Below are 15,406 nucleotides of genomic sequence, written 5' to 3'. Positions count from 1 at the left end.
GTCTGGGCTATTGGCATGGCCCAAAAGGCCAGCCCACCCAGCGAGGTACAAGGGGGCTAATTCGAAGTACAAAAGTGGCGCCTCACCAGAACCGAGGGATAAACCACTATCGTATTACAACATGTCTCCAGAAGTCAAACAGGCTCAAAAATCATGAAAGGGCCCCAAACTTTCTCAGTAACATTTAAAATGCATTAAGCTCTCCTAGGTAAATGCTGGACCTCAATAGCTCGCTGTTAAAGCTAGAGAAGAAATGGAATTTATAAGCGTACGATCATGTAAGGAAAATAGAGACGCTGGATAAGTGAGGTCATTTTGTCCAGGAACCATTTCAAAATTTGCCCTCAATCGCCTTTGAAGCACTCTTCTACCCGCCTTTGGATTATACCAAATCAAGTCGATGCGTACATGTGGAGCCCCGTGTTTTCCCTGAGGCCGTGGAAGTCAGAGTAGTATGACAGATAACATATTGCTAACGCCCAGAAGAGTCGAGGCTGCTACCATGGCCTGAACGTCATGTTACAAATGATGGCATAATCTGCGTGTAATAAGCGCCCCATAATTTGATGTAGGGTTAAACAAACCATCGGAGCATTGCATAACCCTCTTCTTCCAATTGTCGTTGCCGGGACTCCACTTGGTCAACCTTTTTCGTCAATTACTATAAAATAGTCAGTACTTGCAAACAACGCCCATGAATGAACTATGCCAGTCATCAACCTTGCCTGCAATGAAGAAGTCATTCAACCCCCCTGTCACTGATGCGCCTCAGGGAATAAACTGGGTGTGAAGTTTTGCCTAGAGACTTCCCTGAAGACAAAAGAGGACATAGTTCTCCGGCAGAATATATAAATTCAACTTATAGAAAGTATTTACGCTACTGGCACGGTCCGTAGGCCAGCCCGCCCGCCGTGGTACAATGTTCAAGTCAATAGTGGCTCTTCACCAAAACGGGTATTTAAGGTATCACCGTGTTACATATTACTAGCGTGCAGAAGAGCCAATATGTCTTCAACACGATCTAATAAGCAATCTACGAAGACTGCGGTGTCCACATGGCTGAACGCATGCAAACATGGTGTAAGATCTTTACCATTGAAACAAGCGAGTAGACTTTCAGTTAAACGATATTAGTTTGGTGGCATAAGACGTTTGGTATATCACCAAATTACTCTTGTCTGTATCACACGCAAACTTATTCAACGGAAACACACTTTAAATGAACTATTCATGATATCAACTAATCGAAATTATTGGCTCCCCTTTTATGGACCCACAAAGAAAAATTTTTCTTTTATTCATCATTACTTTGGTTTTGGAAAAAAATAACAGTGCTCTTATACTCAGTTTTTGTTTCATTTGTTTGTTGTACAAACGATAACTAGCCCGAGTTCACATACTACTCTTTAGAACGGGTGAGTCGTGCTTCTGCTCGTTTATCGTTTGACGATGACCAATTTGTCTGTATATTGTGGTGGATAATAAGCCATTCCATCATGCAGATATTTTTGTGATTGGGTAACTTCAAAGGCATAAGATTTAGGAGTAAAGGTATTATTTCCGTGTTATTTTAATATCACTCGTGACGTCTGACCATATCATGCTTTAGACTAGCCATGGTTGCAGGATCTGTCCATAAAATTACGCTTCCAGCTCCAAAAGCAGTCTCACCCTTTATTCGTACTGCTCGATGGGGATTGCTTTTGGCTGGCGTTCTCTACGGTGCTCTGCGGTTGAAGTACCTGCAAGTTCGCGAAGTTGGCATTCAGAGAAAAAATCGCGCAATAATGGCAAAGAGAAAGGCTGATTACGACCAGTGGATGGAATATCAGGCCGAGCAGTCCATGAAGCAGCTCCTTAGAGAGAGCGGGATGGAGTAAATTCTTGCTGATAACTTCGCCCTATTATTTCACCATTTTCTAGAAATAAAGCCCCCATTAGCTGTGTAACCCTTGCTCACAGTGTGAAGTTGTTCCCTTGTATTCGCGAGGTTCCTCCTATTACGTGCCAGTTTGGGGTAGGCTTTAAGCCTTTAGTGACCTAACTCGTCCTTGTTTCCCCTATACCAAATTCGCACGCCACTCTCGTGGACCTACAACTCACTCTTGTCCTACTTGCTGAAGCCAGTACGAGTACTTTGATTCCTCTCTAACCTCCTAATCTACGGCATTATCGTGTAGGCCCTCCCCGGCGCTGCTGTAGATGTCTTAAAACCTCTTTCAAAATCTCCTGACTGCCTTGCACCATCCATTCAGAGTCAAAGTGTGAGAACAGAATAAGTAACTTTCGCTCTCAGACCCGGATGAATGGCCCCGCTAGTTAGCCTTGTACACCTAAACGTGGTGGGTAGGACACCACGTGTGTCGTATTGATCATGACTGATTGGGGGATTATCGGCTCAACTACCTCTTTTAACTCGGGCATCTTGTAGCCTTACTTAGTTCTTGAGCTTAACCCGGTTACCCGAGAATTTATTTGATAATTGTCGACGCTTTGTGTGCACAAATGAGCACAGTTTGCGGCAGGTTCCGTTCCGTGTCAATACTGAGGCGTGATGGTGGGGGGTGACAATGGATGATGATAATGAAGGGAGCGGGATTAAACGTCACAGCGGCACTTTTGTGTAGTATTTACAAGACGAAGGTAGAAGAGGCATATGGGTGAAAGACTGCGTGTACTGCGCGGTGGCTGAGTGGCCATCGATCTAAAATGCGTCTGAAAGGAAGAAGCGAGATGGATGGGCGAATCAGCATGTGGTTGGGTGGGAGAGAAGGCCAGGGGTGTGCGTTGCCTCGACGTAGGGCCCGAGAGCTACAATTTGCTACGCTTCTACCGAGCCTGCGAGGAGCCACGGTAGGATCGAAGGCCGGAACCACTTGGCACCCCAGGTGGACTGCGAGAGAGCTTGTCAATTTTTCGCTGGAGTGTGGAGTTCTCTGACTTGAGGTCATCAATTGTTGAGAGGGCCTCACGAAGCTACATAAAATTAAAATAGACATGATGTTCTACTAGTATTGTTTCAGTAAAATGCCACAAGGCGACTACGCACCTCGCGATGGATTTTCCGTCTTTCCTGTTTCATTTGATCCTCCTGCATCTCAGCATTTTCTGCAATAGTCTTGAAGCGCTTCACCTGACCTTCCAGTCGTATGATCTGCGAAAAAAAATCAGAAGCATGCTGGTTGGATAGCATTGCACAAGAGAGGGTAACACCTCATCTAAATACGGGGCACCAATTCATATGATATTCTTCTGGTATGGTATTATTTTGGCGGAGAGGGTGGTAACTGTTCGGATGATCCAAATCAGCAGCAAAGGAAGGCCTACTAATCACGCCGTACAGGCATTAAGTATGCTTAAGATAATGGGAGGTTGTGTTTCCTGCTTTTCATGATACAAACCAGCATGAAACTATTACAATAGTAATGTCAAAGAAAGTCTTGCTCTATGCAAAGGTGACGAGGGACTATGTAATACGAATATATTGGTCATAAAACAGGGTGATTTGACACGTGATATTCCTTTGTTTGCTTCATTTGGAAGGCATTTACGAAATTCGAGGCGTTACATGATCAGCAATCGGGAATTAATTTTATTTGAACAGGAGACCATACACTCAATGGTCCCATCTTTTATCAGTTCAAATAAAACAGTGGATTTCTCTGAATTTTAATGTACCAATAAAATTATACGAGGTGAAAACACAACTGTGGTGTAATGTGGTGAATGAGAAAGATTCAGGCAGCAGTCACATAACCTCTTCAAAGAGACAAAAATGTACGAATTACTGAAGGGTGATCCCATTACACTTCGACCATCTTGAAAGTTAAGTGGTAATTTATCACCGAACTTCACTGTGAATCCGCAAATATTTCTATGAAAGAGTTGAAATAGACTGAGAACAGCTTACATCACCCTCTAACCCGGTAATCTTCTGGTTGGCCTGTTCTAATCGAAACTTGTAATCCTGAGCTTGAGATCGAGCAGCTAAAGAGAAGATGACATAGAATGAATTTTTGATGCACAAAATCAAACCACGGGTCAAGAAAAGAAACAGACTTTGATATCATTACGCAAATATGTAAACACTCTACCGCCCTTGGTGTGAACAAAGTAGATTGAAAGTGTGCTTGAAAAATAAATTTGGTTCTCTAATGAATAGTTTCTTTAAATGGCGAAAACCCGTCAATGACCACAAGTTCAATATATGAAGTTACGGGAGATAGCTGAAATATCCCACGAAACCCTACGCTGTCAAATGAATTACAGTTACAGAGACGTGCTTCGCATGCTAGGGAACCAATCGAGCATGTCTACATTCAAACTAAAATAAGCAAAGATCATTTATTACAATCCTCGAACTGAAAGTTCGAAGAGAACATTCGGTAATCACAAGAGAACGCTTAAAGAGATAATATCATCGACACACACAAAGTAATATTACAAGCCACTCGATGCCCCTTAGATCAAAACCTCTTAACAGACACTAATTAAGATCAAATAGTGTAATTCAGCAAAATTTTTTTAATTAAAAGCCACTGTAGTGACCTATTTACAGACTTTTTCCTTGTCTTGAAATTTGATCTAGCTCAAATAATTGCACACAGAAATGGAGATACCAACGCTGTTTCCGGTAGCTATCAGCCGGATTACTACCATCCGACTGAGATTCGGCTATTATTGGAGGATGAACGGATGTGAGAACCCTGAGGACACCGTACTTATGTCAAACTTAGTTCATAAAAAGCATCAACTTACCTTGAACTGCTTGTCGTAAGTTCTCCGAATCGCCGCCCTTGGCGCGGGTATCCAGTTTCTGCACGAGTTCGATCCGCTCACGCTCCTCTGCCAGGTGCAACTTCAGCGTCTCGATGCATTCCTTGTCCTTCGCCCGCTCCTCCAATAGAGATGCTATTTTCGCATCTGAAAGACAGAAGGAACAAAGAGAAGGCTGTTTAAAATTTCATTATGTAAAAACAAATAGAACCGATTTGAAAAATGGAACTGATACAATTAACTTAAGAAACGCGAATGAGTATGATTTGAATAGAAAGTAAATAGGTGTAGAAATAAAATTACAGGCGCAAATTTCGGGTTTATTAAACCAAAATTGAAGAAAGTAAGTCCATACCTGTCAACAAATGTATGGCAGACAAAAGGTAATAATGACTCCGGAAGCACACTTAAAGAAAAGCGTACAGAAACCATATGCATTTGTGCGGAAGGAAGCATTCATAAGACGAAGTAAGTATACCTTAAGTAAATAATTGATAGTGATGAGCGCTAGTAAAAGGACGTATTAACTATATCCGCCGAAGGCAGATAGGTCTAGAAAGCAGAACAAAGTAACAAAAGTCGCACAATAAGAGCTTGAGCAGAGCGAGATTCCTACCGATATCAGACCCACAAATGGACTTCAGTGCCTCTGCATTCGACTTGGAAAGGATGGTGTAAGAGGAGGCGGAGGCGGTGAGTGGAGCAGCATTAGAGGAAAGGGCTTGGAGCGATGGTTGGAGGGTGACAGAGGGGTGGGAGATTTCAGAAACAGCAGCTCCATTGAGGAGAGACTGTTCTCTGTCTCCGTTGGCCATCCCAGCTCTGCCCTCGCTGCCATCCGCACTCACCAGCACCAGACCGCGCTCTGCGATGAGCTCATCCCGAATCGCTATCTGTTGCCGCGCTACCTCTAATTGATGGTTCAGCTCCACCAACTGCATTCGTTGGTAGGCCAACTCCTAACGCACAAATGTCGGAGAGTTAGAGCACGCACATGTGGAAAGAAGATATCCCAGTAAGTGCGTCTGTGTGGAAGTTTACCATTTTAGTAAACTATATCTAATTAGGCGGCTCCAGCATTGACAGAGAAAGCGCTGCCTTGTCAAATGACTCACCAACGCCTTAGGGCAAAAGAATCTATCAATGGTATCCACTTGAAACTCTATGGTACGATGGGCGCGGCAAGAAGTCAGGCCAAAGTTGTGTTACACTCAAAGCTAAAACTGTGGGTTTTATATGGCATCAACGATTCTCACCAATATAATTTTTCGAATTTAAAAAAACCAACCATAAGGAAATCGGACCTTTTTCCTGTCCGCAGCACATTTTTGATTATGTTGATTGGATTCAGTGGCGTCCTCCAATTTATCCTTCAGCAAGTCCACAGAATAGCTAAAATTGAGCAAAACCGATGCATATTTTAGAATCTGCGCCAGTAAATAAGTATTAGATCCAATTGCTTATTTGAATGAGGATACAAATTGATAAGTGATGACATAGCTTCGTTGTAACCAGTCTAGGATACATTTAGGCAAATAGTGAAATTACTTCGCTTGTTTTAAAACTCTATGTGAACAAATAAATTTGCTATATTTGCGAAAAGTGGTGATGATTTCCTGAACCAAGCAACGTTTCTACGATACAGCATTAAGGGAAGACAAGGCATTTTTAAGGATGGAAAAGTTATTTAAAAATGGCAAAAAGTAAATCAAGATTAACGGTTTACTATTTTATAGGAAATGGGACAGTCGCACGATTATGAAGTTACTTTTACAATAAATCTGGGTTCCGTTCGAAAAGTGCTCTGCTCCAAAAGAGCACATCCTTTCTTGCAGCGTAAAAATTCCTGATCGGTAGGCTCTGCCGGATTTAAAATGCTAGCCAATGCTGGAAAAGAGACCGACATCTCGAATAAGTACTTTCTATCAAAAAGTGGCAGTTTAAATGGGTACAAAATTACTTTTTGTGATATGAAGAGGAAGCCATTTGCACCTTCATTAGTAGTGAAAATCACGCACACATAAATGGTGGCTAAGAAGCGTCATCACATGAAGGAAAGAAATGGATCCAAAACAATATACAGTTGTCTGAAAGCCCGAAATGAAGGGGAATGGGATACGCACTGAACGAGTAAAGGGCGGAAGAGCATAAAAAATCCTTTCACCTATGTAAGGTCAAAGTAAGCGCAGCGGTGAGAATCGTCGCTTGACATTTAGATCATAGGAGCTTTTTGATCGTGCGTGGGGCATTCAACTCATGCCACTCCAATTACTTTACGCATTCTTACCTACATCGATAAGCTTCAAAAAAGTTACATCATTATTATGTTGTACCGGTACCTGTATTGGAATCAAGCACTGCGATTTTTCAATTAGAATTAAAACCCATCGGCTTGAAATTCAATAAATCCAGTTAGCATTACTTTAAATCAACTAGAAATATGAAGATTAAGGCCTAACTTAAATGCACAAATGGGTCTACGACACTTTAAATGCGTGTCTGTAGATAAGTGCAATTAATAATCCCAAAAAGTCACGATGTTGTGACGGAGGAAAGAATACTTTTTGTTTCGTTAATCGTGTCTTTTTTTTCAGCAGTGGAGACACAATTTAAGAATCAGAAAGGCGCAGATTTTAAACTTGCTAAACACTAGGAGATTCGTCATGAACAGCAGACGGAGAGGACTATGGATTCCTATTATACATGCACGCACGCACAAGCATACCCATACATACCCACGCCTACAAGCAGAGGGAGTTGCGTAACGGCTCCACGAAAACGCCTGCGCGCTTGCGTGCGAGCGTACGCATGGCTCATCGGGAAATTGCGCTTGGGTCACGCATTCACCACTGTGCACGTGCCACACACCGCCATCGCAGTGTGCCCAGCGGTCGAAGTTTACACAACCACCATCCCGCTTTTACTCCCACCATTCATTTGGTGACATTAGAGACCATTCAACGTCGCTAATCTCATCGTGCACCTGTGTCCACTACACTCCCCATTTTTGTCTAGTGAAATAAACCAAGCTGCTGGCTAGAAACAAATTGAGACCATTGAAGGTGCGACATGATATGCTATTGAAACCGGAAAGTTATGCCAAAATGGCAAAACCCTGCACCAAAATAGCGAGTTCCTCTTGTTGAAGAGGAGGTAAAGTATGTTGTGCTTCGTTAAGACAAAGCCAGCTTTGGGAGATTTGAATTACCGTTCCGATAAGGTAACAAAAACAACTGGCGTCTTGAATGAGATCAATAAGCTAGGCACAGACTAGAAAAGAAAACGAGTAAATATCCAATGCTATGATGACAATAATAATTAAATTATCTTTCAAGGATTGACGAGAAGGTTACCACCGCCAACCGCAAACCCTAAGTCCAAATTTGTGGAAAACCTTTTAGCAACTCCAATTCAATTAGCCATGTAAGTAGCATGTAATTAAGCCCAAAGTTGCTACTTTTCCGTGGCATTTGCGACCAACTAAAAACAGGGTCTTAAAGAAGCGAAACATGACCAGATGCATTTGTCACAGAGACAGTAACAATGATGGATTTTCACAGTTAATTTAAAGTAGTCCTTATTTTTCCACAACTCACATCCAAAAACCCATTTTTTCGTACTCAATTAATATATTTAAAGTACGGGGATTCTGAGAAAATTCGATGACTTAAGATGAAAGCATTCAGTACTTCGATTGGAGATGAAAGGCTCAAATGCTAGTATGAAAGAAAGCAGGCTCAAAGAAAATTCACTGGAAAACTAAATTAATGAGAAGTGTGCGAGAAATCAATTACTTTAAAATAGGTGAATACTCATGCAAATTATGACTTATAATGTGTAACCCATGTTGCGAGCATGGAAATATTTCAAAAATTCATTATAAAGAGGCCTTCAGACAGCAGGCATTCGCACTAAAACAAGGTGCATTTACGAACGGAGTGATTAAAGAACTGGTAGCGCAGATAACAATTGTTTTTTTGATTACAAAATGTATTGAAAGGAAGTCTTGAGTGTGCAAGGTGCTGTCAACAATACATAAAAAAAACTGATAAATGAAATAGAAAGATACTGCACCAATGAGAGGCGTACAATATACGCGCACGAAGCTGGAGATTTTGGTGGTCATATGACAAATGGTAATTACGCTTCACAAACAAGTGTTTAAACAATGCAAGGGAAAAAGAGCAGGTGGCGTAGAGCTTAGGACCCAAGATTAACACAAGTAAATGCAGAAAGACAAATAGTGAAGTCCAAAAGGCGTACCTTAAACAAATAAGAAAACGCTGACTGACTTACAAAATAGCGACAAGCTTACACAAAATGTTTTGCCAACTGTTTACTGGCTTTGAAACTTAAATATTTAATGACAGATTAACACACAAAAGCTAACTTTGAAAAATACCTAATTATTGCAGGCATAGAAGGCTGATTCGAAAGGTCTGTAAATCCTACTTAAGGTGACCAAAGGTTAATAAGTACTATTGTACATGCAATAATTCCATTATCCATGGCTTAATGGGTAATCCTGGAATCTCAAGATTATGCTTTACCCAGGTGTCACCTTAAGAGGGCATATGACAACTGGACTTTTCGGTTCGGGTTCGAAAACATCCAGCAAAGCATTTCATTTAGGAAATATAATCACAACAATTTATACACGACTCCAGTGTAAACAGATAGCTCTGAAGCTCGACAGAGTCACTATTATATAAAGTCAATGGGAATAACTATTCCTAAGCTTCAGCGCCAAACGCCATCTGCATAAGCCAAGAAGGTTAGTTAGGAATTAAAAACTAATTTTAAAATAAATAGGCATTTGGTGTTTAATGCGACAATATTGAGGAGAAAAGATTGATTGAAAATTAAAGCATCAGCAACTTTATTTTCAGTGGTGGTGAAAACAGAGAATGGAACTACAAGCAAGGCAGACCGAATTTCAATACCGAATAGAACGCCTGCTATCGAGATGTTTGAATGGAGCGAGTTTAATCTCTTAGTAAGTTAATCGACAAAAAAACAAGGACAACGGTGGCAAGTACAATAAAGCCAAGTTGCTACAGATTCCTGCTTAAGAGATCCCAAGTTATGCTGCTATTATAACAGTGAAAACTAAAAGCGAATGGTCTAAAACAGACACGTGGTTGTTTTTAGAAAAATTGGTATTTAATGAATACAGACTGTATTTAAAACCCTTATGGAAATCAAACCTACGATAACCACTAAAGTAGTCTGTGTGGCAAATCAACATAACGCCTGAGTTTGGGAAGAGAAAACAGCTCCTAGTAATCCAATTCCGAGGTATGAAGATGCGTGAACTGGAGATGTTCTTAGTCACGTTAAACACACACTGGCACTTGAGCTATTTTATACAAAAAAAACTTGTTAGCAAGCAAAACAAGGGGGAGGGAAATCTGTTTACTTTTGTTATATTAAACCCTAATATTGGTTTATGTAAAAGCCCAGATAATAAGTGACGAGGACCAAAAAGGTGTCCAAAGAAGGTAAAATTATGACAGAAAAGATAAAAGTATTGCTAATCAAAAAGAACAGTAAATGCTTTTGAAAACTCCAAAAATAGCTATAGTTTGGGTTTAAGGCGCATGTGGACCGTGTGGCAGCCAAAAACAACCGAGATGAGCGTGTACTTTTGGAAAAAGAAGAAGCTGCCAAAGCGTCATGCCAAATAAAGATATGGATTCGAGCGAAAATTCTTTTGGCGATGCAGGGTAACACGAGCACAAAATCTGGTTATCTCGATCGTCACCACGCAGCCGTATATACTGCATAAACAGAAACCAACTCAGAAGCTATGCAAAACTAAATAAGGCTGTTTGATTGGCCAATGAACGGGGTTAGTTTTCAAATCACGCCTAGCAAATGTGAACCGACTCAAAAATGTGGATATTCTGTGGATTACGTTGTCAAATTTACCGAGTATAAGCCCCACCTATTTTGAAATGCACATCAAAGGGCCTGACACCGTTAAGCAACCTGGTATTAAGACTATGGGATATCAGGTGGCACCGACATTCTGGGCGCAACGCATGGCGATCAGGATGAAAAAAACGAATGCACACACCCAAAAGTATTGAAAGCACTCACATGTGGCACACGATATAATGCGAATGGGAATGGAAGGTTAATAACATGAGTCAAGTACCTGTGTTAAGATGAAGTCAATAACAGCCTAAAACAAATTAATGGATTAACATATAAAGTCTATGTATCCAAAAAAGTTTAACCATAAAAAATCTTTTACCCATATTAGACACCGACGTAAAGGTTAATGAGTTCCACATGTATCGATTACTGCACATCAAATTCAGCTTAGAGCTGCAAATCTAAACAAGCAAAAAATAACACTGAAGCCCTTCTCGACAAAAACAATATCCAACAACAGATAATTATTGTATGAAGTAAAGTGCCATACACAGCAGGATTCAGTAGGAAAATAAGCAAGCCACGAAACCCAATTTGTCCATGTGTGGGTGCATGTGCGCACGTGGAAATGCGAGATTTGACTTACGTAAGAAACTGCTTCTCACAGTCCAGCTGAGCGTTGATCACGAGAACCTCCTTGTACTTCTCTTCCAACTGCAAAAGAAGGCGCTTCAGCTCCCGTGGGTCGTTGCCATAGGCGCTGGAGGTGTAGGAGGGTTCAATTGACGAGTGACGACTGCTGTACCGCGATGAGGAGGTCTGGGATCCATTGTGACCCTTAAACGATGAGAAGGTGGTTAGTAGATGGAGTTAACTCACTTTACACGTGAAAACATGCAACAGAGCATTCGGGTGTGAAGAATAACATGCCTACAGCACACCTCACAAATCAACAGTCAATTCCAAAGATCGATAGTGAAGAAACGAAAAAGTCACGCCCTAATAAAAAAAGATCCTCGTATTTTCAGAGATTGTCGTATTTCTTGCTTAAACTACCCATTAAAACAAATGTAAATTTCACAAAGTAACTTGGCTCGATATGTTGCTGGACTAGACGTTCGCCCATGACGGTATTCGTTGAATCACTACTTCACTTGTTTCGTCTGAATGGTTCGCGGTAATTTCATAAGTGCGTGAACAGTGTAAGAATAGTTACAGAATCGGCACTAAGAGTAAAATAAAAAGAACATAACTACTGGGGTGGATCAGGAGAATTGGCGTGCCAAATCAGGAGCCTCGGTAAAAGACAAAAATGTCGCCCCAGTTATTATCGCCTCACTTCCATACGTGGTGGCAGAGCACAGTATTAAAAGCCAACAATGAATTGAAAATCTAATGACAACTTGAAAGACACGAATTAGAGAAATAAGAGTAAAGTACAAAATATTTTCAGCCTTTGAACTCGCGGTAAGTGAATTGGGTGAAGGATGAAACCTTTAAAGAACGACAAAAACACTAAGACAGCGAAATTACTTAAATCAAAATAATTTCTTGAATGTGGGAGAAAACGAAAAGCCAAAACTTTGCAGTAATACACTAATATCTGCCAGTGAAGCAATCCTATCAAAATACTAGCCATAAGTCAGAAAAAATGAGACTGAAACGCTTGCTACTGCAATGACTAAGGCAGATATTCACTTTTCGCTTAGCATTACAGAGACTAAAAAACCACAAAACATTACAGATGATTAAATATGGGACTGCTTAAATAATTAATAGGCAAATATTTGACAGCACCATATGAGCTTGGCACAGAAAACCACTACTGGGTTCAGGTGAAAAACAGGTCCACTAGCACTTAAATCAACATCAGGGAAATTTGTTCTTAGATGGGAGAAGAAAACAGCGTAATAGAAGTGTAGGACGTAAACTACTTTTGCGTTTCGTTTCAAATGGCGACGAAAAGTCTGCCCGTGACTCATCGAAGCAGAAACCAACATGCACGCCATAGTATGCAAAAATTTTGTACAATCACGAAACAGTGTTTCAGTGCGCTAGTCACACAACATTAAACGACACAAAACACCTAAGAGCATACAGAGACTGGGATGCAAAAGAACTACGGGACCTGATGGAAAATACTACAACGACGCCGAAAGCCAATAATGGCGACTTGATTTTGATGAGGAGCGTCGATCTGCTATGAAGGTCAAGTGGTCAAAAAAGTTAATGTATTAGGTAAAGAGGAGCTTATCTAAACATAAACCATCATAGAATGCATCAGAAGAGCCCATTAATGTAACGCAAAAAACCGCTGAATTTAAGTACAATAAATGGATAAGTTCATGTGATTAAATTTAGCGATGCACGCAATCAGCATTATAACAGACGACAAAAACACAAGAAAGGTTACTCCCCAAAATCGCGAAGGATAAGTCGAAAACGGCTGTGAAATTAGTCTCAACCAGTACATCCATGAAGATACTGGTGCAGAAAACATAGCAATTAATTCAGGCAATCGCATTGAATAAAATAACACTGGGCTTGTGAGTGCAGCCATTCAGCTTCAAAAGTCATTTGACAAGTCAATAATCATAATTGTTAAAACCTTAATCCCGCGTTGTTCAATTCCATCAATGTCTAGCACACACGTTCACTTTGGTAACAAATGATCTTTTATAAATAATCCCGATGTTAACGCAGGAAGTTTGTGAAAATGAGACACTAGTTGCGAATTTAACAAACAAGAAATCAGATAAGTAAGCTGGTAAAAAAAATATTAAACGCTACAAAAACAATATCCGAGATTCTTGTAAAGACAATGTGTACTTCACAACCCAGTAAATTATAGATGGCTTACTCGGACATGATTTGAGTCATCCGTATACTCTTCTTCCTCTTGCTTTCTAATACGCTCCAGTTCTTGGTGGCGCAGTAGCCTAGCCTCAGCAGACATTTTCAGAGTTGCGGCCCTCTTTATTTCGCCCTCCTGTGCCGTTCGAACCATATCTGATATTCCGGTTCTTGTGTTATGCATTCCGGATGACATAGTCTGAAAGCCTGTGTCCAAAGTGAGCATGTGCAGAAAAGGATAAAAAACAATTACAATAATCTCATAGCAAAACCAATCTTAATTTCAACAGTTGCGCATTTTATAATCCCAAATATCATTAAATTTAAAAAGCGTTTCATATTTCATGCAAAATAAAGATCGGTTCCAGTAGCATGGCTTAGGAGGTCGGATTAATAATCTGGAAGAATATTTCAAAACACAAGCTGCTGAACAAAATAACTTAGCAATCAAAATAACCATCAACGCCGTACTGGAGAACAGAAGCCGGACGCTAAACGCACAAAGTAGGACAAGGTGAGCAAAACTGCTATTGGTCGAAAACTTTGTCCTGTTACTGGCTTCTCATAATTCCTAGCACATCACTTGAGTTACACTAAAATGCCCTGAATCAAACCCATGAATCCAAGTGGTGTTCAGTTGATAAATATAAGGGGTTAGGCAGTGATTTTAACATCTTTGTAGTGAAAAATTGTCCTTTTTATCGTAGTAGATTTGCAACAAAATTGCGACTAGAAGATGTATTCTTTTCGTAGTACTGAGTCATTCCATTATTTACCAATAATAAATAAGAGAATTTTATTAAAATATGGTAGATTAATTGACCCACATTATTTTAAGGGGAAAAGACTGCTGACCCTTATATACGAAACAATTTGTAGAGACAAATTTTGCTTTAAAATGCATCTCGGATGCCAAAGTGGTAAAAATGGCCTGTTACACAATCCTTTAAGTGTTTATTAGATCCTACATTTAGGGTCGCAGGCACTTGGGATCCGGTGCTCGGCTAAGCCTCCGGGCCGTGGCGGTAGCCACCGCGCCCTATCCTACGCCGACTGTAGGGCGATAGTGGTTTATCCCTCAGTGTTGGTGAGGCGCCACTTCTGTACTTTGAACTAGCCTTTTTGTACCTAGCTGGGTGGGCTGACCTTCGCGGCCCTGCCAATAGCCCAGACACCTCTGTGCTGAACATATACTCTGCCCGAGTATTGTGTCTTCTTCCGTCTTCAGGGAAGTCTCGGGACGCTGCACCGACAGTACATGCTCTATCTTGGTATTATACTTTCTTTCGTCTTCACTAAAGTCTTAGTGTGGTACAACACTTCTCTGCATGTAATAAAAACATCAGTGCTCTAGGTATGATTCGACGAAGTGTTCAACTGACACAGTCCTTTAATATATTGCCCTGAATTGCCCCTTGCGACAAATGGAATTCAAGTGCATTATGTAATCTGAAGGTTTTCAAAAGTAACCATAATACTGGATGTCCTGATGCTTAAGGGATTTCAGTACATGCGATACAAGTGCTGGTTTCACCTAAACGCGAAAAGTGTGCTCATGCAAGTTAAGTTTTTCGGATCAAAGCACCCCTATACACAACTCACTTAAATGTTAGGCTTGTTTTTAGTTGATTTGCAGTGTCGACACCGGTAATAAAACAATTTTAAAAAACACTTTGCCTAGGTGTAATCAAAACACCAAAATTAGTCAGTGCAGTGCTTTAATGGTGTAAAACGATAGTGGTTTATCCCTCGGCATTGGTGAGGCGCCACTTTTGTACTTTGAATTGGCCCCCTTGAACCTCGCTGGGTGGGCTGGCCTTTTGGGCCATGCCAATAGCCCAGACACCTCTGCGCTGAGTATGTATTCTGCCCGAGTATTTTGTCTTCTTTCGTCTTC

The 15,406-nt window shown here is 40.8% G+C and overlaps 2 protein-coding genes across 2 annotated transcripts; one reads left to right on the top strand and one right to left on the bottom strand. All coding sequences in view use genetic code 11, as the record gives it.

The window, feature by feature from the left end:
• Positions 1-1,067: 1,067 nt before the first annotated feature.
• Positions 1,068-1,880, top strand: EGR_01651 (hypothetical protein; the record flags this gene model as incomplete). Its single annotated transcript, XM_024490900.1, has 2 exons — positions 1,068-1,108; positions 1,610-1,880. 2 exons carry the CDS (start codon positions 1,068-1,070, stop codon positions 1,878-1,880), a joined length of 312 nt encoding a protein of 103 aa, XP_024354765.1.
• A 949-nt stretch (positions 1,881-2,829) lies between these two features.
• EGR_01650 (Leucine-rich repeat flightless-interacting protein 2) lies at positions 2,830-13,693 on the bottom strand (the record flags this gene model as incomplete). The annotated part of the gene is made up of 8 exons (XM_024490899.1): positions 2,830-2,976; positions 3,050-3,154; positions 3,911-3,987; positions 4,759-4,923; positions 5,393-5,735; positions 6,081-6,168; positions 11,303-11,493; positions 13,517-13,693. 8 exons carry the CDS (start codon positions 13,691-13,693, stop codon positions 2,830-2,832), a joined length of 1,293 nt encoding a protein of 430 aa, XP_024354764.1.
• Between the last annotated feature and the right edge of the window lie 1,713 nt (positions 13,694-15,406).

Source organism: Echinococcus granulosus (genome assembly GCF_000524195.1).
Source record: "Echinococcus granulosus chromosome Unknown EG_S00006, whole genome shotgun sequence".
Classification (NCBI taxonomy): Eukaryota; Metazoa; Platyhelminthes; class Cestoda; order Cyclophyllidea; family Taeniidae; genus Echinococcus; species Echinococcus granulosus.
The sequence above is the reverse complement of the archived record's forward strand: the minus strand, read 5'-3'. Positions and strand labels throughout refer to the sequence as shown.